This window comes from Juglans microcarpa x Juglans regia, chromosome 1S (genome assembly GCF_004785595.1).
Source record: "Juglans microcarpa x Juglans regia isolate MS1-56 chromosome 1S, Jm3101_v1.0, whole genome shotgun sequence".
Lineage (NCBI taxonomy): Eukaryota > Viridiplantae > Streptophyta > Magnoliopsida > Fagales > Juglandaceae > Juglans > Juglans microcarpa x Juglans regia.
The window spans coordinates 28,796,186-28,815,941 of NC_054595.1; the positions used below are offsets into that span (position 1 = coordinate 28,796,186).

Below are 19,756 nucleotides of genomic sequence, written 5' to 3' on the forward strand. Positions count from 1 at the left end.
GGTAACTTATATGTCTTATCCCATCCTGTTGAAGCTTATTTCTCCACCCGATTTCGATCAGTCCCCGAAGAAATGTGGCATCAACAGTTGGGTAATCCCCAAGCCTCTACTCTTCAAATTCTTCACTCCAAAGGTCTTGTTCAAATTATCGGTAAGCATACTGACACCTTATTTGTGAGAGCTGCCAACTAGGAAAAATAAGCAAATTACCTTTTTTGCCCTCCTCCCATCCTAATATTCATGTATTTGATAAAAATCTATTGTGACTTATGGGGTGTTTTATCGATGGGAAAATGTCAATATTATGCATGTTCAATTGATGGTTTTTCCAAATACATGTGGTTTATCCCTCTTCGCAAAAAATCTAATTTTTTTTAATGCTTTTCTTTTATTTGAAAAATACGTTGACCATCAATTTAACAAAAAAAATAAAAAATTTTCAATTTGACTGCGATGGAGAATTCGCTAACCACCAATTCAACTTACACCTCCAGCAACAGGGAATCTTGCATCAATACCCATGTCCCCATACTCCTGAACAAAACGGCTCGGTCAAACGCCTACACTGTATGATTCGGGAATTAGGCATGACCATGTTTTTTCATAGTGGTGTCCCAAAACTCTTATGGGTAGAAGCATTTACTACTACTGTATTTTTAATTAATCACCTCCCTTCTACCGTCATTGACCTTCAATCTCATTTTTCTGTCCTCTATGGTCATTTTTACGACTACACTTTACTCCATGTTCAAAATGCTATCCTTACACAGAGGACACAAAACATAATAAGTTTGATCCCAAAACTCTACCCTGTGTCTTCATGGGCTATAGTGATCACCGTCAAGGTTATAAATGCTACCATCCTCCCTCTCGACAGCCTTCATTTCCCAACATGTTGTCTTTAACGAATCCACCTTCCTGTTTAAACAACCCGGTAACCTTCATGTCCCATCCTCTACTGCTCAGATATTATCTACGTTCCATGAATGACGCTATCATATATCAAATACTAACACTACAGGTGCTGCTAGTTCTTCTTCCTTGTAGGTCCCTCCTCCTAATGTTGATATTCTCGTTCTTATGATAGTTGTGCCCGCCTCACCCACCGTGCCTACTTTATCTTTTAGTCATGCTATGTGAAGTGATGTTCTTTGTGAGACAAACATTTCTGCGACACCACCTCTGTCACCAGTGGCTACCCCCTCCCCCCAGTTCTCCTCCTCGCCACCACATGCTTACACGCTCCAAGGTTGGGATTCACAAACCTAACCCTAAATATGCTAATCTTCATACTCTTGTTGATCTTCCTTTGGAACCCAAAATTGTTCGCTCCGCTCTCAAACATCTTGGTTAGTACAAGGCTATGCAACATGAAATCCAAGCCCTCTATGACAACAAAACATGGACCCTCGTGCCTCATGCCTCGCACCTTGTACATGGATGTCATTGGCTGCAAATTAATCTTCAAAACCAAAATCAATGCTGACAGATCTCTTGACCGACTCAAAGCCTGACTTGTTGCCAAAGGGTTCCATCAAATGGATGAGGTCAACTATATATAGACTTTTTTCTCCTGTCATTAAACTTGACACCATTCACATTGTGTTTACCTTAACTCTTTTTCATCGTTGGGACATCTGCTAGCTTGATATCAAAAATATTTTTCTACATAGTGATCTATCAGAAGATGTTTTTATGAATCAACCTTCAGGTTTTATCCATCCTACTTTTTCCTTGCATGCTTGCAAATTAGACAAACCTTTATATGGTTTAAAACAAGCTTATCGTGCTTGATTTGATAAATTTTGTAATTTTCTAGTTGCATATGGGTTTTCCTATAGCACTACTAATTGCTTACTTTTTAGTTATCACTCTGCTCACAACATTATAATTCTCTTATTATATGTTGATGATATTCTCTTAACTGGTTCGAACCCTACTCATCTCAACACTTTCATCACTATTCTTGGCCAACAATTTGCCATGAAAGACCTTGGTCCGTTTCACTATTTTTTAGGTATTCAAGTTACTCACACTTCAGATGGGTTCATCTTGTCACAAGTCAAATATGCTTTAGACATTTTAGAACGTGCCCAAATGCAAGACTGCAAACTCATGAGTACTCTCATGATGCCTAAAACAAAGGGCCTCACTAGTGATATTCCCTACTCCGACCCTGGTCATTATCGTAGCATTGTTGATGCTCATTACAAAATGGTGAAACGCATTCTTCGCTATTTACATGGCATAGTCGATCTTGACATGCATTTTACATCACAATCTACACTTGCTCTTTATACATTTTCTGATGTAGATTAAGCTGGTTGTCCTCAAACTCGTTGCTCTACAACCGGCTACTGCGTGTTCTTGGGAAGCAATTGTATCTTCTGGTCCGCTAAGAAACAACACATTGTTTATCGATCTAGCTCTGAAGCCGAGTATCGTGCTATGGCTCACACCGCTGCAGAACTTACCTGGGTCTCATTTCTACTTCGCGATCTTGGTGTTCAACTCTCGTCACCACCTATCCTCTTTTGTGACAATTTAAGTGCACTTAGTATGACTGTCAATTCTATTTTTCATGCTCGTAGCAACACACATTGGGATTGACTATCGTTATGTACGAGAATGCGTTGCTCTTGGCCTTCACCAAATGCGGCATGTCCCTGCATCACTTCAACTTGCAGATATTTCCACCAAACCTCTTGGACATCCTGCTCTTTATTCACTGCGTTCTAAACTTGGCCTCTATCTTGACATAGTTTACGGGGGAGTATTGAAGATACCCACAAGGAACCAATGGCTTCAAATCCCTATATAGAAACTGAGCCACCCAACACTACCACAAACCCAACGACTACAAATCCTCCGATGAAAACTGAGACACATATTACCACCACAGACCCAAAGGCTACAAACACACAAAATCCTCTACTCTAATCTCCTATGTAATGTCTCTTTATTTTCCATGTTCTCTTGTATTTTCCTTTTACATATTTGTGCATGCACTATATATAATGGAAGGCTCTCATGAATGTTCTCATGGTGTGTGAGAAATTTAAACAAAAAGTTGGAATCCAATTGTCTTTAATCTTTATGCCCATTACTTTGAAACAACCCTTTTGTTAGTCCTTACTTCGCGTTAGTGCTGCTTTATCCCATTGAGTGCCTATTTAATTATTACTATTATTTTAAAAAAATTTCGGTGTTATGACCACTTTTTCGACCCAATAAGCACGAATCTATAACTAATAATAAAGTGAAGTCTGGACATAGCCATAAGATAAAATTTTCAAATTTCTTTATAATTTTATTCTCAAACATCACTCAAATATAAAATATATTTCAATTTCAAAATTTAAAATTTTTTATCTAATCATTATCTAAATACAAAAATTAATATAACTTTTACAAACAAAATAAAAAATCAATATAACTTTTACAAACTTTAAAACAAAATAATATTTAAACAATTTTTTTACCTTATTATATTTTATTCAAATTTTTTTTTAAGTTCAATAAAATATTTTTAATCAAATCATTTTATCACTGTTAACAAAATTATAAAATATTTAAGTGTACAACTATACTGTAATAGTCAATCACTAACCTTGGACTTACCCTTTATATATGGGCCGGATTGAATTTTCACTTCAAGATCAGCGGCCCATTTCTTTTGGGTTGGGCCTTGTCCTCTCCTCACCCCGGTTCCACTATGTTTAAAATATCGGTTTTTTTAATTTTATTTAATGGATGTGTCTTTATTTTTCCTAAAAAATTATGCATTAAAAATAAGGAAAAACCTCCCAGTTGGTTGGGTGCAAACCCAATTTTAACGCTGGCCAATAGCATTTTGCCACGTTGGACATGCAACAAATAACCATCTACACTCACATGCACTAGATTCTTTCTTTATTTTTCATCTCCTCTACCCTACTGTAACTTTCCTCTCTCTCTAAAATACTCTCTCTCTCAAATATGTTCTCTTTCTCTCTCTAAAATACACTTTCCTATTTGGTAATGCTTATGAATTAATAATCGTATTAAATTCTAACCCAAAAGATACCCGCAACAACAAAGACAATGAAAATCTAGATCTTAGAAAAAAAATAAAGCAGCAAATTTTTACTGTTTTCACAGAGAGCTAGGCGGCTTGCAGAGGAGAGCGAGAATAGTGTATTTGAGAGAGAGAGAGAGAGAGAGAGAGGAGAGTTTAAGAGAGAAAGAGGGGGAAGTTGAAGCGAGGTGGGGGAGAAAGAGAGAAAATAGGGGAAGAGATGGAAAATAGGGAATAAATCTAGTGCATGTGAATGTAGATAAAGATTTCTTGCATATCCTACGTGGCAAAATTTTATTGGCCAGTGTTAAAATTTATGGAGTTGAAAGATTCGTGGTCCATTATCTTGAGAGAACCTTTCTTTAAGATCGGACCACATTTCTTTGGTTGAATCTACATATATCACATTGGTAGCAATTTCTTTAGACAAAGAATCGAGAATCCAGAACAAGATCATATTATTGCATCTGGTCTAGGAAGAAAATAGAGGAGATGTGGTTGGAGGTGAAGAGAATGAGCAATCGATGAAGCCAACCTTATTTTTGGCAATCAAGGCCATGAGCATGGGCCTGCACCATGTATGGTAGTTGTCACTCGAAGAGCTTGAGTGACCAGCAGAGACCCTAGACTATCTCCATGATGAAGATAGTAAGGGTTTGAAGCATCCTCAGGAAAAGGCGAGGAAGAAACAAACGAAGGAGAAGCCATGTTAATGCGCAGATGAAGAAAAAACTACTGATACCATATTAAGACAAGAGTCCAAATGAGGAAAGTATTTCTCTAGGTTATGTATTAAATGAACATATTGTCATTCTATACACAAGGAAAATGATAGGCAGGAAAAATAATAAACTAACCAACTAACTAACTCTAAAAGTTTTCACCCGACCGGTTGGGAGCAACTCTCTAAAAATAAAATCGAAGTTAAGTGAGGGTATGAACTGAAAAAATAATCTCATCCAAGTACCTAAGTAAACAAAATTAACAAAATAAATAAGTAGAAATGTTCAATAAAAAGTAAAACAGTGAACAGTGGATCCTAGCTTCGAGCCCAAGTGTGGTCAAGCCAATAATAATTTCGAAATAGTTATAATCAAAAGTCAAAACCGTTAATAATGCCCTAAAATCAATTGCTTTGTGGCCTATGTGGTTAGAGATGGTTGGAAAAGAATAGGTAGATCATTTTTTAATGAAAAGGAGAATATAATAAAAATCTTACAAATTATGATCATGGACCAATGAGATTGAGAGAATGATGAGAGGAATAAAAGAGAATGTGAAAATGTAAATAAGAGTCGAATTTTTGGCCTAGTTAAATGAACGTAAATCACATATGTTAGACAATGCCCGTCCCAATGATTTTATGTATGGAGTTATTTATAATTGATGTTAGTTTAACTTATAATTTAAGTCACAGATGTAATTTTTTTTATAAAATAAAATGAAATAAAGTCTATTTTTATTTAAAAAAAAAAATCACACGTGCGTAGAAAACAAGTCTTCCACGATTATTTTTGACACTCATCCGCCCCTAGCCTCTCTCTCTAACCACTGCCCACTTTTGAGACAGAGAAGTGCAACGACTGCCAACGAGCCCGTGAGTCGTGGCCAGAGGCTAGAGCCACACGGACACCGTGAGCTCATTTTACCTTTGATTGACAAAACTACCCATCTTCTCCTTTGCCGTGGCCGATGGATGCCTGTCCGATACCACGAGCAAATCTACTCCACCTCCGAGGTTTTAACTGTAATCGCACACCCACCGCGATCAACGTCTGCATATATCTTATTCCTAATATCGTCACTCACCAGACTGGAAGCCCACCCTCTGCGAATTGATATTATCGGGAAAGATGGCAAGGAAATTCTTCGTCGGCGGAAACTGGAAATGCGTGAGTCTGCTCCCTATTTATTCTGTTCGATCGTCTTCTCTGTTTGTATTTTCGAGAAAACTGAGTATGCCATAAAAATAGAGTGCGAGTGAATGTTGAACGCTCACTTCATCGTATGGTTCACCCAAAAACAAGTTGCGGTTAACCACTTTCCAGGCATCCAGCAGGCGATATTTTGTATCGGCTGTATCGATCTCTTGTTTTTTTTCTTTGCCAATAGTGAATAATTTCGTTGCTTAAGATCTTTATTATTATATTTCTTTATCCGTCGCACAAATCTTGGTTTTATTTTGTATACTATCTGTTCTTTAGAAGAAAATACGGACGCACATACTCACACATACACTAAAAATTTTGGATTTTTTGGTTTGAGCTGAACGCGAATGTGGATGCAGAATGGAACCACTCAGGAGGTGAAGAAGATCGTGGCCACACTTAACGAAGCCCAAGTGCCCCCACCAGATGTCGTGGGTATGTGAACGATTGGATTTGATGTATTGTGTTGCTGTTTTGGTTCTTTTTTCGGTAACACACTGTGAGACGTTGCATGCCACATAATTTGCGATTAACGTTTAGAATTTGTTGGATGTGCGAGAACATTATCTGAAATGAAGATTTCAATATTGATAGGCTGTAATAAAAATTTCAGTATCGAGAGAAACTTGTTTTTGTAGTATCTGTATAGGTTTCATTGTTTTAGAGGCTATGTAAAGTACTTTTTGCACACTTTGGCCTATTATGATCTCATCTATATGCGGGTGAGACTTTTTCTTGCTCCATGGGACAGCTAATCTCGTAAGATTTCAGAAGCTCACACCAGCATGTTAGTTTTAATCCAAAATATAGTGAACCTTTCTTATTTAAGAAATTGATTGGTTATTTTAATTCAAATCTGTGTGTTGTGGGTGCGTTACACGAGTCCATAATTTAACAGAGTAACGAAGTTGTTGTGCTTGCAGCCCTGCACGGTCTTTGGGGAATCCTTGTCATCAAAAAGTTTTATTTCAAAATTTCAAATATTGTCTCTGATCACTGTTGTTATTTGTACTATTATTTTTGTTTTATATCCTATTGTTGTAGTTCTTATTTGTTATTGTTATTTGCTTGGCACACGGCCACAAATAATTTCCCCATTCCTATCCTCACTTTACTATGTGAAGTAACCGCATTTCTTTTGGTCCATTGAAAACATGTTCTTCTTGCAGAGGTCGTGGTAAGTCCTCCATTTGTTTTTCTTCCATTGGTAAAAAGTTTGTTGAGGCCTGATTTTCAAGTTGCGGCACAAAATTGTTGGGTCAAAAATGGAGGTGCATATACTGGGGAGGTTAGGTATGTAGTGACCTAGTAATTCTTTTTTTCATTTTTTGTCAATGAATTTTATTTTTGAAGCATCTGGACTTTATTCTGCATTATTGAGGTTGTATATTTAATCAAATAAATTCTTTTTTTTTCAGGAAAATATTTAATGAAGTATGTTTCTTAAAGGAATCTAGATTTTTGCCTTAGGTATTTACTTAAATTGACGTGAACAGTTTTGTGTAATCTTAGCAAAGGAATGGTTATTATCATTATCATCTCCAACTTAGCCATGTCGACCATATGTTGGTTCTTGTGTTTGCATAATATCTTTCATGGTCCATCTTTGATTCAGGTTTTTCATCACTGAATATATCTAGTGCATTTCTTTGTTGGAAAATATTTGAAAGTTTATTTATATCTATGTGCAGTGCAGAAATGCTTGTCAATTTGGGAATTCCTTGGGTAATTCTTGGTCATTCTGAGAGAAGACTCCTCTTGAATGAGTCAAATGAGGTAAGTTGGTTTTTAAAGACACTTACTTCTGAAGTTTTGGTTATGGCATTTGTTTATCATTGGCTACAATTAATGAGTTCTCATAATTTTTATATTAATTAAGGCACCTTTAAAGTAATAATACCCATCTCCATTATTTTATTTCAGTTTGTTGGAGATAAGGTTGCATATGCACTTGCACAAGGTTTGAAGGTGACTGCCTGTGTTGGAGAGACTCTCGAGCAGCGGGAATCTGGATCTACTATGGACGTTGTTGCTGCACAAACTAAAGCAATTGCAGGTAAATAGTTTGCTATTCCTTAATGTTTCTCTTTTGGGAAAGATAAGGGAGCGTGCTGTTTCAGGGGAGAATATAAGAGGAATAAAAAAAGTGGGAGTTCCAAATCTATCAACCAATGATTTTTGTTTTGCCTGGTTCCATGTTATTCAAGTAGCGTATCACTTCAACCTCGTAACACCGCTAGTTCATGGCTGTCAACACACACTTTCGATGCTATCCATGTCAGTCATGCTCAAAGGATTGCATCAATTCTTTTGCGATGATCGTGTCTGGTGTGATTTCTCTTGTAGACTGTGGTTCGAACTGGGCAAATGTTGTTTTGGCCTACGAGCCTGTGTGGGCTATTGGTACTGGGAAGGTTGCAACTCCAGCTCAGGCTCAGGAAGCAAGGCATTGTCTTTTGTTTTCATTAATCTCATTTGTTGGACTTAGCCCCACGTTTAACTAAGAGGTGTTTCTATAGCATACTTGTAGTGAAGTTGAAGCTTTTGATTGGAGACCATATAGAAAAAGGTGCTCCTTGTTTTCTACATTTGCTTGTGTTCTGTACATTATAGATGTAACTTATTTTTCCATTTTTAAATGTAGACTGTACAGAATTATCCCCAAAAATAATAGTATAAAATAAAGAAGACCATACTGCAAAATGCCAACAAGATAATGTTTTGTTTGGAAGAATATCATCGATTCAGGATATGCATAAATTATATGTAATAATATTGTTTTAACGGGGAGAGAGAGAGAGCCAGATGAGGGAGTTTGCTTCAGAGATATGCATATGGAGATTGCTTTCATAATTTTTGTAATACATAGAATGAGGATCTAGAATCCTGTAATTGTTATTCATTTATTTAGTAGTATGATGCCCTCAAATGTTTAGATGTTCTAACCGTCAAAAGATGACAACTCTATGTATCCCATCTATATATTAAAATTCTTGGTCATATTAGTAAGTAATTTTTTGATTATAGAGTAGGGCAGGTCTTAACCATTTATTTAAGTGAAAACAAGGATTTTTAACTCTATGGCAGGTACATTTTGAATTGAGGAAATGGCTTCATGCAAACACCAGTCCTGAAGTTGCTGTGTCAACCCAGATTATTTACGGAGGTCTTTTCATTATTCTATCCCTCATTGTACTTGATATTGTATTTGTGCGATCCTGTTATTATCTCAATTTGGAAGATAAGTCAAGTTTACTGAATTTAGCTTTTTCTCCAATAGGACATGCTCAGTTTGTTCTGATTTTGGGCTTATGATATTACTGGATTTTGCTTCATTTGCCTGTTTATCAACTTGATTACAAAAGGGAAATTCTCAGCTTGTTTGAATTTTGGGCTACGATATTACTGGATTTGCCTACCTGTTAACTTGATTAAAACCTGAATGAGCACACTCCGTTTCTTTTTTTACTTTCCCCTTTATAAAGTGAAAAATAGATATTTTCAGTTGACATTTAGCTTCCTTAAAACTTCCCTTGATATGTTTTTTCATCGATGTAATAATCTTTTTGGTTTCCGTTTGACCATATCAATCCGTTGTTATGCTTTCTTAGAAGCCATAGATGCTCTCAATAGTCAGATCTCCTTATAGAACAATTGCTGCCAACAATTTAGTATATCAGTATCTTCAGCACAAGGTCATTTTTGGATTATGGAGTGGCAATGAGTAGTAAATTACACGGATGTCTCCTAGCAAATTCTGGTGCCATTAAACTCAACTGAGGCCCAGAAGGAAATGGCAGTGTGACTTTTTGCATCTTTGTGGACCATAAAGTTTGGATTTTTTTTCCCGTTATTGCCACTGTTCTGCTTATTGTCATCTGGAATATGATGTGTGTTTTGACTTGGTTGGCTTCCTGTTTCCTCAGAGGGTGGTGATTGCACAGTATTGTAGAAAATAAGTCGCTGATACCATGTAGAAAATAAGTAAAATAGAATTTGAATTAGACTTCTGTTTCTGAATAATCATCTGTTATGTACAGGAAGATGGTCTATCTATAGGAAAAGATTAGGCCAAGTGAAATAAGGAAATAAATAAATAGAAGATCTGCTCATCAAAATAGTATTCTGATCAAAGTAGTATCTTATACATCAACAAGTATAAATGGAATAATCTTAGAGATGTCTAACATTTGTTCTTCCCTGTTTTCATCCGTTTCATAACCGTTATTGCATACCTGTTGAAGGTTCTGTTAATGGGGCAAACTGCAAGGAATTGGCAGCTCAGCCTGATGTTGATGGCTTCTTGGTTGGGGGAGCTTCTCTAAAGGTAACGATATTGTTGCTTTTATATTTGTTCTTTTACAATCTTCCCTTTTCACGCCCTTATTTTTTATTCCCCTCTTTGCACTCATCAGCGGGAGTTCATTGACATTATCAAGTCTGCTGAGGTTAAGAAAAGTTCCTAAGCTTGGAACCATGTGTGAGTAGGCGAGACCCCCTTACGGTTTCGTGCTATATACCCATGCAATAAAATATGAAATTACCCTTTTTTTTCTTGATGAATTTGAGAGAGAGAGTTCTGTTTTATATCCAAGTCAGCATTGCAGACTGTACGTGTTTTGGTTGTATGCATGTGTTTGAATTTTTGCCTGGTTGATATTGAAATTAAACTTGCATTTTGTCCTCCCTTCTCGCTGAAGTAAGCCAGGGCAGGAGAATTGGCTTTCATTAGAACCATCATATAGATAGATATATAATAAGGTGAAGATCAAAATTTTCTTTCTTCCAGAAATGGCCCCGGAGATAATGAACGTCTTCCTTTGTTAAAAAAAAAAAAAAAAAAAAAAAAGGGTTGGTCAGTTTAAGCAATTTCCTCTGATGTTGTGGATAGAGTAGAGTCGTTATCAGTTTGAAGTATTTTTCAGTTTTTATAAAAATAAAAAATAAAAAATATTGGTCGCAAATTGCGACGCCATCGATATGGACTTGAAGAACTGGCCCGTACTTTGAATAACCAGATTATGATACGATGCGTCGTTGATTGTGAACAGCTTTGAATTGTAGAATAAAAGCTGCGTTCAGTGTGGTTAAGAGATCAATGTGTTGTAGTTCGAGTATATGTGCTCGGATGATCTTAACTCATTACAGTCGGGCCTCTCTGTTTGTTGATTGTACGGTCAGTATTTTTTTCAAAAAATTCTACTCATTATTTCACACAATATACTATACATCATTTTTTAATTTTTCTTTTTTCTCTTACCAAATATGTAGCGTATGAATTATGAGTAGAATAATTTAATGACTTTAAGAAGAATAAAAATAAATAAAAATAAGTATAGTGTGTGTTGTATTGGGATGATGAGTATTAAAACTCTTTTTTTTCTTCTTATATAAACACGACCGTGCTCTCAATATTGGGCCTCTCTGCCATCTCTGTTAATCCTCTTAATCCTAACCAAGGTTCGACCATTAGCAACTTAGGTTGTGTTTAATTGTTGAACTAAACTTAAATCATTTTGACTTACTTTATATATTTCAATTTAAAAAGATCAACCATTTAAATCTAAAAAAGTTAAATTTATTTTAATGGGATCCATAAAATGTTACTATTCACAATTTAATTCAATTCATTTTAACATCTAAACGTGGTAAAGAATTTTGGAATTAGCTTGGGCGATGCCTTGCGCAATTATTCTTTTTTGCTTGTTTGTTTGTTTTTTTGGGGTGTTAGTGATCCATTGCCCCTCACCCTCGAGCTATTTTGAAAAATACAAGGTGGAAATGGGGAATTATTTAATACTTCCGTTAAGGCCTTCGGCTTTGCCTGAGTGACGGCCTTGGTCCATAATGTTGAGAGTGATATCATTAATTTGAAAGGCGAATGAGGATGGAGAAGAGGATAATGTTTCCTGATAGCTGTCCGTATGCTTTTACCGGGCTTTCCATGCAATATAGTCGATATCCTACTAGTTGAATAAATAAAAATGCCAAATTGGAGGTTTGCTTGAAATCTATGTTCTCGGTTAGATTATTTATAATAAGTCTGAACATTTTCTTGTGCGAGCTTCTACGAAGGTATATTTGTCAACACGCCAACGTGGAAGATTGATAAACATGTGCTGGTTGTTTCTCTCTGATTATTAATTTATTATAGGGGATGGTGGTTTTTTTTCTTCTTTTTTTTTCTGGGGGGGGGGGGGGAGAAGAGGGGATGGTGTTGTTCTGTATCTTATATATACCTGCCCGCCAATGAATATTATAATTACGGGCATACAAATTAGAGGAATCTCTCTGCTAGTCAACTTATATATAAAAGTCAAGAGTAACTGCAAGTATCCTCTCTGACTCTCGAGCAGAGGTGGAGTTTTGGGAGGGAAAGTTTGTTTTGAGGCAGTTACGACTGTCTGTAAGGGAATCTTGCTGGTGCATGACAGCTACGCTGAGGGGAGGCATGAAGGGACTGGAGGAAATGTATGAGAATCTCTGTCTGACGGAGGAGCAGAGCTCTCTAATAGAGCTTGGAGGAATGGAGAAAATGATGAGTGAAAAAGGGGAAAAGAGTCTTGTTGGGAAAATCTGGTTGGATAGGCGGATTGAGAAAGAGTTTGTGGAGACTACGATGGCAAAAGTTTGGAGGGTGAGCAAACCGGCAAAGTTCCAGGAGATCGGGGTCAATACATTTATCATTTCTTTCTCAAATCATGCAGATAAGGTCAGAGTGTTAGAGGGGCGTCCATGGTTATTTGATAACCATCTCTTTACACTCAAACTGTTTGATGGTTTGGTGCAAGCACAATCTCTTATGTTTGAGACTGAGGTGTTTTGGGTACAAATGTTGAACTTACCATTGGGAAGTATGAGTAAAGAATGTGGAAAAAAGATTGGGAGTTCGGTGGGAAGGGTACTGGAGGTCGATGTCTCGGAAGATGGCATTGGCTGGGGCAGCTCGTTGATGGTGAGGATCGAGATCCCAATCAAGCAAGCTATTACTAGAGGTCGAATGGTTGTTGTGGAAGGTAAGAAAGTTTGGGTTAATTTTAAATATGAAAAGTTACCCCGATTGTGGATGTATGGTTCACGGTGATTTTGGTTGTGGTAAGAATGGGGTGGGAATGGAGAAGGGGCCTCAATATGGGGTATGGTTGCATGTTGAAAAAAGTTCTAAGGGAGGTTTATGGAGGAATGATCCCTCTCGAGGGAATAGACACGGGGAAAAACAAAATAATAGAGAAAGTGATGGTGAGAGTAATAGAAAGGGGAAGGGGGAGGGAGTAGTAATGGAGAGGGAAGGGGAAATACAACTATCGAAAGAGAGGGGAGGGTTGGAGAGTGGGGCGACGGTAAATGAAGAGAACTCTTTAGTAAAAACTAGAAAAGAAGAGGGGGAGAGGGATGTGATGAGTCCTATACTATCAAGGGAGTTACTGGAGCAGCAAAATGAAGGTAATGAGGGGAAGGGTGATAAGGTGGGGGTGGAAGACGAGGAGGGGTTTTACCATCAAACTAATGAGCTGGTAAAAGTGGATGAAAAGTGTGAATGTTATGGCTGGAATACAAAAGATGACGAAGAGAAAACTGCAAGGTGAGGGTTTGAAAGAGGATGTGAAAAAAATAAGAGTAGAGAAAGGGGGGAGTCATGAGGAAGCAACCTATGTATTGGCGGAGGCTGTGAAGCAGCCCTGCCAGCTGCCACGAAAATCTTAAGCTGGAACTGTCGGGGGCTTGGCAACTCTCGAACAGTTCAATCCCTTTATGTAACAGTAAGGGACATGCGGCCAGGCATTATTTTTTTAATGGAAACTAGAATGATAGTGAATAAAGGTGCATTGGCACTTAGAAAGTTGGGATTTGAAGGATGTGTGGGGGTGGACTCGAGGGGTCAAAGTGGAGGTCTTCTTCTATTGTGGAGGTCAGAGGAGATGGTAAGTTTGATTAATTTCTCTCGCAGGCATATTAACAGCTGGATTGATGATGGGGAGGGGGAAAATAAATGGTTACTCACGGCATTTTATGGCCATCCGGATTCAAACAAAAGACAAGGCTCAGGGGATTTATTTTCATCTTTTAATCCTGGAAGGCATAAGGGGTGGTTGGTGATAGGGGACTTTAATGAAATAGTGAGTAATAATGAGAAAGAAGGGGGGAGGATAGAAGGGAGGATCAAATGGATGGGTTCAGAAGGGTTCTTGAGGACAGCTGTTTGACTGACTTGGGTTGGAGGGGTAGTAAATTTACATGGTGCAATGGGCATGAAAGGGAGTCCCTCATTAGAGAAAGGCTAGATCGGGCTGTAGTAAACCACTGTTGGATAATTAAAAATGTTCAAGCCAGGGTAGACATTTTGGCAGCTGTGTGCTAAGATCATTGCCCTATATTGTTGTCTTTCAACAGCAATGTTAATAAAGCAGGTTATCGAAGGGGTCATTGTTTCAAGTATGAATTAAGTTGGGATTTGGTGGAGGGTTGCATAGAGGTTATAAAAGAAGTATGGGAGAGGGAAAGAAGATAGATGAGATCACAAGAGTTATTACTCAACAAACTGTCAATGTGTAGGGGGCTCTGAGTCAGTGGAGTAAAAGGATTTTTAAGGGGAGAACTCAAGAGCTGAAAGAAAAAATGGAAGAATTAAAAAGGTTGCAGGAGGGTGAAAGCTCTTTACAGATGTCTCTAATAAAAGCAAAGGGTAAGGAAGTGGAGGGATTGTTGGAACAAGAAAATCTGAAATGGAAGGTAAGAGCAAAGAAACATTGGCTGCAACAGGGAGACATGAACACTAGGTATTTTCATACTTGTGCTTCTCAGATGAGGAGAAAAAAATGCTATTGTGCAAATTAAAGATGAGGAAGGGAGAGAGGTACAAGGTGAGGAGCAGATTGAGGGGGTTCTTAATGGGTTTTTCAGAGGGATTTATACTTCCTCTAATCCTACAATTGAGCAGGTGGAAGACTGTGTGCAGGGGTTAGAGCAGAAAATTGATGAAGAAAAGAGGAGGAAGTTGGAAAAACAGTTTTTTCCAAAAGAGGTGGAGAGGGCTTTGAAACATATGTCAGCTTTAAAGTCGCCAGGTGCAGATGGGTTTGGAGTGGGATTCTATAATAACTATTGGGAGGTGGTGGGGAAGGAGACTTGTGCAGCTGTGTTAGAGTTTTTGAATGGAGGGGAAATGAGTGCTGGTATTAATCATACACTAATTGCTCTAGTCCCTAAGGTTAAAACACCAAGCTCAGTAAGGGAATATAGACCAATCAGCCTTTGCAATGTCTCTTATAAGCTGATTTCCAAGGTGATAGCAAATAGGATGAAAGAGGTATTGCAAGGATGTATTCCTCTAAATCAAAGTGCCTTAATCCCTGGAAGATTAATTTTCGATAATATAATGATTGCTTATGAGCTGCTGCATTCTATGAAAACAAGGAAAAAAGGGAGAGTAAGGTGCATGGCAATGAAATTAGATATGGCAAAGGCCTATGACAGAGTAGAGTGGGATTTTCTAAAAGCAATGCTTTTGAAGCTGGGGTCTGGAGAGAGGATGACAAAGTTGATTATGGACTGTGTTAACTCAGTTACCTATCAAGTCCTCATTAATGGAAAACCTGGTCAGTTGATAAAACCTTCTCGGGGTCTTAGGCAAGGGGACCCTTTGTCCCCTTACCTGTTTCTGATTTGTGCCGAGGGTTCAAGCCATTTGTTGAATAGAGCAGCTTAAGAGGGGCATATAAAAGGAGTTTTAGCAATTAGAGGGGGAACGAAGGTCAATCATCTCATGTTTGCGGATGATTGTGTAATTTTTTGTAGGGCTTTAACAGAAGAATGGAAAAGAGTTGGTTGCATCCTGGGCAGATATGAATTGGCATCAGGTCAGACCCTTAACAAACAGAAAACAACCATCATGTTCAGTTCAAATACTAAGAGACCAGTGAAGAATGAGGTGGTAAAGGAGATAGGTGCAATGGGGTGTGATGATTATGAAAGATATATTGGACTTCCAGCAATGGTGGGGAGAGCCAAGTATAAAACCTTCGAAGGTATTAAGGAAAGAGTTTGACAAAAGATCCAAAATTGGAAAAATATTTTCTTATCCAAAGCGGGTAAAGAGATAATGATTAAAGCAGTTCTTCAAGCTATCCCAACATACTCAATGAGTGTGTTTAGACTGCTAAAAAAGCTGTGTAATGACCTTGAAGCTATTATGGCAAGATTCTGGTGGAAACAAGGGAAGAAAGAATCGGGTATTCATTGGAAGAGTTGGGAAAAATTGGGAGAATCAAAAATAGTGGGAGGCCTTGGGTTCAGGGATATGGATGTCTTTAATAAAGCTATGTTGGCAAAGTAGGGGTGAAGACTCATGAAAAGGGAGAACTCTCTTGTTTCAATAATTTTTAAAAAGAAGTATTTCAAGGAGTCCAAGTATACTGATGCAAAATTGGGTATGATGCCTTCCTACATATGGAGAAGCTTGTGGTCAGTGCAAGAGGTAGAGAAGAATGGGGAGAGATGGAGGGTAGGGGATGTGAAGGATATAAAGATCTGGGGTAAAAAATGATTGCCTAGGCAAACTTCTTTTTCAATCCAATCTCCTGTAAGTTTGCTTAGCCCTAATGCTAAGGTTTGTGAACTGATTGATGAGGAAAAGATGGAGTGGAAAACTAAGTTGATTAGGGACATTTTCAGTGTAGAAGAGGCAGCTATAATTAGTGTTATCCCACTAAGTCGAAGGGGAGGAGGTGATAAACAGATTTGGGGCCTAACCAAGGATCGCAAGTACTCAGTTAAGAGTACTTACCATGCTGAGAACCAAAAGTGCAAAGACATGAAAGGGCAAGTTTCAAATATTCAAGGGGATAAGGAGAGATGGAGGAATGTATGGTAGTTGACAGTGCCAGGGGATGGAAGCATATGATTTGGAAAGCTTTACATAACATTTTACCCACTAAACTGAACCTATATAGAAAAAGAGTTATTGATGATCCAAGGTGCCCAATCTGCTTGCAAGGAGAAGAATCAGTAGTTCATGTTTTGTAGACCTGTCCAGCCTCTTCAGATGTGTGGGTAGAAAAGGGTAGCTCAATGCAAAAATGGAACTCATAGGGGGGTGATTTCGAGGAGCTGTGGTTGATAATGGTTGAAGGCCTGCCTCAATCAGACTTAGAAAGAGGAATGGCTATAATGCATTCGATTTGGACTAGAAGAAATAAATGAGTTTTTGACAGTAGCTTCTCTAGTCCCAATAGTGTCATGAGAAAGGCTCTATTATGTTTAGATGAATTCCAAGAAGCACAAAGAGAGAGCAAATCAATTGTGAGGAAGATGGGAGAGACTCAATAGAGAAGACCATGGCAAAAACCTGAGGAATCGAGTTTCAAAGTGAACTTTGATGCGGCACTGGATCAAAATAAAAAGATTATGGGAGCAGGGGTGGTAATAAGGGACTGTAGGGGGGATGTGCTGGTATCTTTATGTGCTCAATTCAAGTATGTTACTTCTCCTTTCATAGCAGAATGTAAAGCTTTGGGAAGAGCTGTAGAACTGTGCAAGGAGTTGGGTTTTTACAATATATGGTTTGAAGGGGATGCAAAGAGGGTGGTGGATGGGGTGAATAAGGAAGAGGAGAATGAATCATGGGAGGGTCAAGTGGTGGGGGATCTGCAGAAGGAACTTAGAAGTTGCAGAGGGTGGAAACTGAGTTTTGCTCATAGAGATTGTAATGAAGTGGCACATAGCCTTGCTAAGTTAGGATTGTCTATAGAATTGGAAAGGGTGTGGATGGAATGTGTCCCACCTGAGACAGTTCAAAAAGTTGTAAATGATAAACTTTGTAATCAGTTGAATACATAATGAAAAGGAAACATACAGAGGTTTATTTCAAAAAAACTCATATATGTATTTTACATATAAATCGACCGTTTGCATTTACGATAGAAAAATTATTCTCATCAGTTACTATTTATCACTCTACATCTTATGAAAAACACTCTTATATTTTATAAAAAATACTTCATATCCTATGAAAAATCTATAGATATGAGATGTGAGAGTGAATAGTGATTGATACATAGAAATTCTCTTTACGATAAGAAAAATTCTTTTCATTATTCTACACACCACATATTTTTTTTTTATTTTTTTTTCTTACTAGATGTGTAGTATATAGATAATGAATAGAATAATTCAATAAGTTTAAGAAGAAAAAAATTTAAAAAAATTAATTTTTTTTTTTAAAAAAAAAGTATTATCTGTGGTGTATGAGAGTTTTTACGATAATATTGACTACTCAGAGCATCTTAATTGAATCAAAGAGCAGCCACGTATGATAATATTGACTGCTTAACTATGACTAGGTTGCCGTCTAATATTGGTGGGAAAATAATAAAAGCATTCACACCATAATTCAAGAGAGATTTGCTCTTCATTTTCCTTTTATAATTTCCATCGCCGTATAATTTCCTTCCTTTTTTTTTTTTTTTTGATGTTTTTATATAATTTCCTTCCATGCTAAGTAAAGTGCGGTCATAGTCATGAGCCTCCATATCGCGTTTTGCATAAAAAGACAGCGAGCCAACAAGGAAATGAATAAACCTCGAAACAATCAAATACCATTTTCTGAAAGAAAAGTGAAACCACCCTCCCCACGGTTAAAGGGCAGCAAAACCTTAGGCCAACTCAATCCCTTCTTGGGAGGTCTAAAAGAAAGAACTTTCCAATAACATGAGCATACGCGTCAAAGTGGTACAGGATCTTCAAAACTTACCACCTTTTTTCTTTTTTCTTTTTTCTTTTTTTTCTATAAAAATAAAATGTAATTTGCATCGGTCAATTATCACGCATTTCACTTTCCGTATATTAAATCGTACCCTGTCCCAAGCATTTGACTTCTTAGAATTGAACACTCATATTATTCATTGTCGAAGCATCTAAAGTACATATAAATATACATATGTATTATATTATTTATATTCTAAAGCGGTAGCCGTTGAATTGGCAGGTCATAAATGCAAGCGACAGCTAAACCTCACGCAAAAGCATTTGCTTTCACACTCGTATGCCGATTTATCTCACGGGTTTGCTTGGTTTGACTTTTCCTGCTATGGCCTGCATATTACACTCGGCTAACAAGCGTCGTGCATTTAAAAGAAAATAAAATTTATTATTAAAAAAATTAATTTTATTTATATAAATTTTATATTTATTTAAAATAATTATAGGTACATTTACAACTATCACTATCATTTATCTTATCTATATTATTTACTGTTATTAATAAATATCATAGTATATTTTCTATTAGACATAATAATATCTTGGATTTATATGGTATACGTACTATAATGAATTTTATAACATGACCAGATTGTGTTAAAGTTAGAGCTCTCTAATAGATTTTTTTATCCTTTCTTTTAAAATATATCACTAAAATTTATTTTTTTTATTTTACATACTGATTTTTATAATATGACATCTATCAATTTATTTATTTATTTTTATATATTTAAATATTTTTTTATTCTTTTTAAATATTTCATTTTTATCAATAAATTTATAATATTCATATATTTTTTTATATTTATAATTTGTTTTTATATACAACGTAAAGTAATTCAATCCTATACATGAAAAACAAAAATATATAAGTCAAATAAAAATTAAAAAGAAAATCAAAATATGAAAAAATTGGTTTAAAAATATTTCTAAGATATTTTTTAGAAAAAAATAAAATATATGTGTTTTAAACGATGAACAATAAAAAGAATTTATTTATATGATAAAAATTAAA

The 19,756-nt window shown here is 36.7% G+C and overlaps 1 protein-coding gene across 3 annotated transcripts; it reads left to right on the forward strand.

Moving 5' to 3' along the window:
- The first annotated feature begins 5,702 nt into the window (after positions 1–5,702).
- On the forward strand, positions 5,703–19,075 carry LOC121246444 (triosephosphate isomerase, cytosolic-like). 3 transcript variants are annotated; one of them, XM_041144606.1, is made up of 9 exons: positions 5,703–5,949; positions 6,345–6,420; positions 7,155–7,278; positions 7,677–7,761; positions 7,909–8,041; positions 8,332–8,426; positions 9,073–9,151; positions 10,230–10,312; positions 18,968–19,075. In XM_041144606.1, the coding sequence occupies exons 1-9, from the start codon at positions 5,911–5,913 to the stop codon at positions 18,989–18,991; spliced, it is 738 nt and encodes a 245-aa protein (XP_041000540.1). In that variant the 5' UTR covers positions 5,703–5,910; the 3' UTR covers positions 18,992–19,075. The 3 variants fall into 3 exon arrangements, with proteins under 3 accessions (XP_041000540.1, XP_041000539.1, XP_041000538.1); XM_041144605.1 differs by lacking the exon at positions 18,968–19,075 and adding an exon at positions 10,401–10,739; XM_041144604.1 differs by lacking the exon at positions 18,968–19,075 and having other exon boundaries at positions 10,230–10,739.
- Positions 19,076–19,756: the final 681 nt, after the last annotated feature.

Excerpts from the sequence above, each read along its gene's own strand:
- LOC121246444 (XM_041144604.1), top strand. The coding sequence starts at position 5,911 with ATGGCAAGGAAATTCTTCGTCGGCGGAAACTGGAAATGC. Across the intron at positions 5,950-6,344 it reads TCGGCGGAAACTGGAAATGC|AATGGAACCACTCAGGAGGT; the intron begins GTGAGTCTGCTC and ends ATGTGGATGCAG. Across the intron at positions 8,427-9,072 it reads CTCCAGCTCAGGCTCAGGAA|GTACATTTTGAATTGAGGAA; the intron begins GCAAGGCATTGT and ends ACTCTATGGCAG.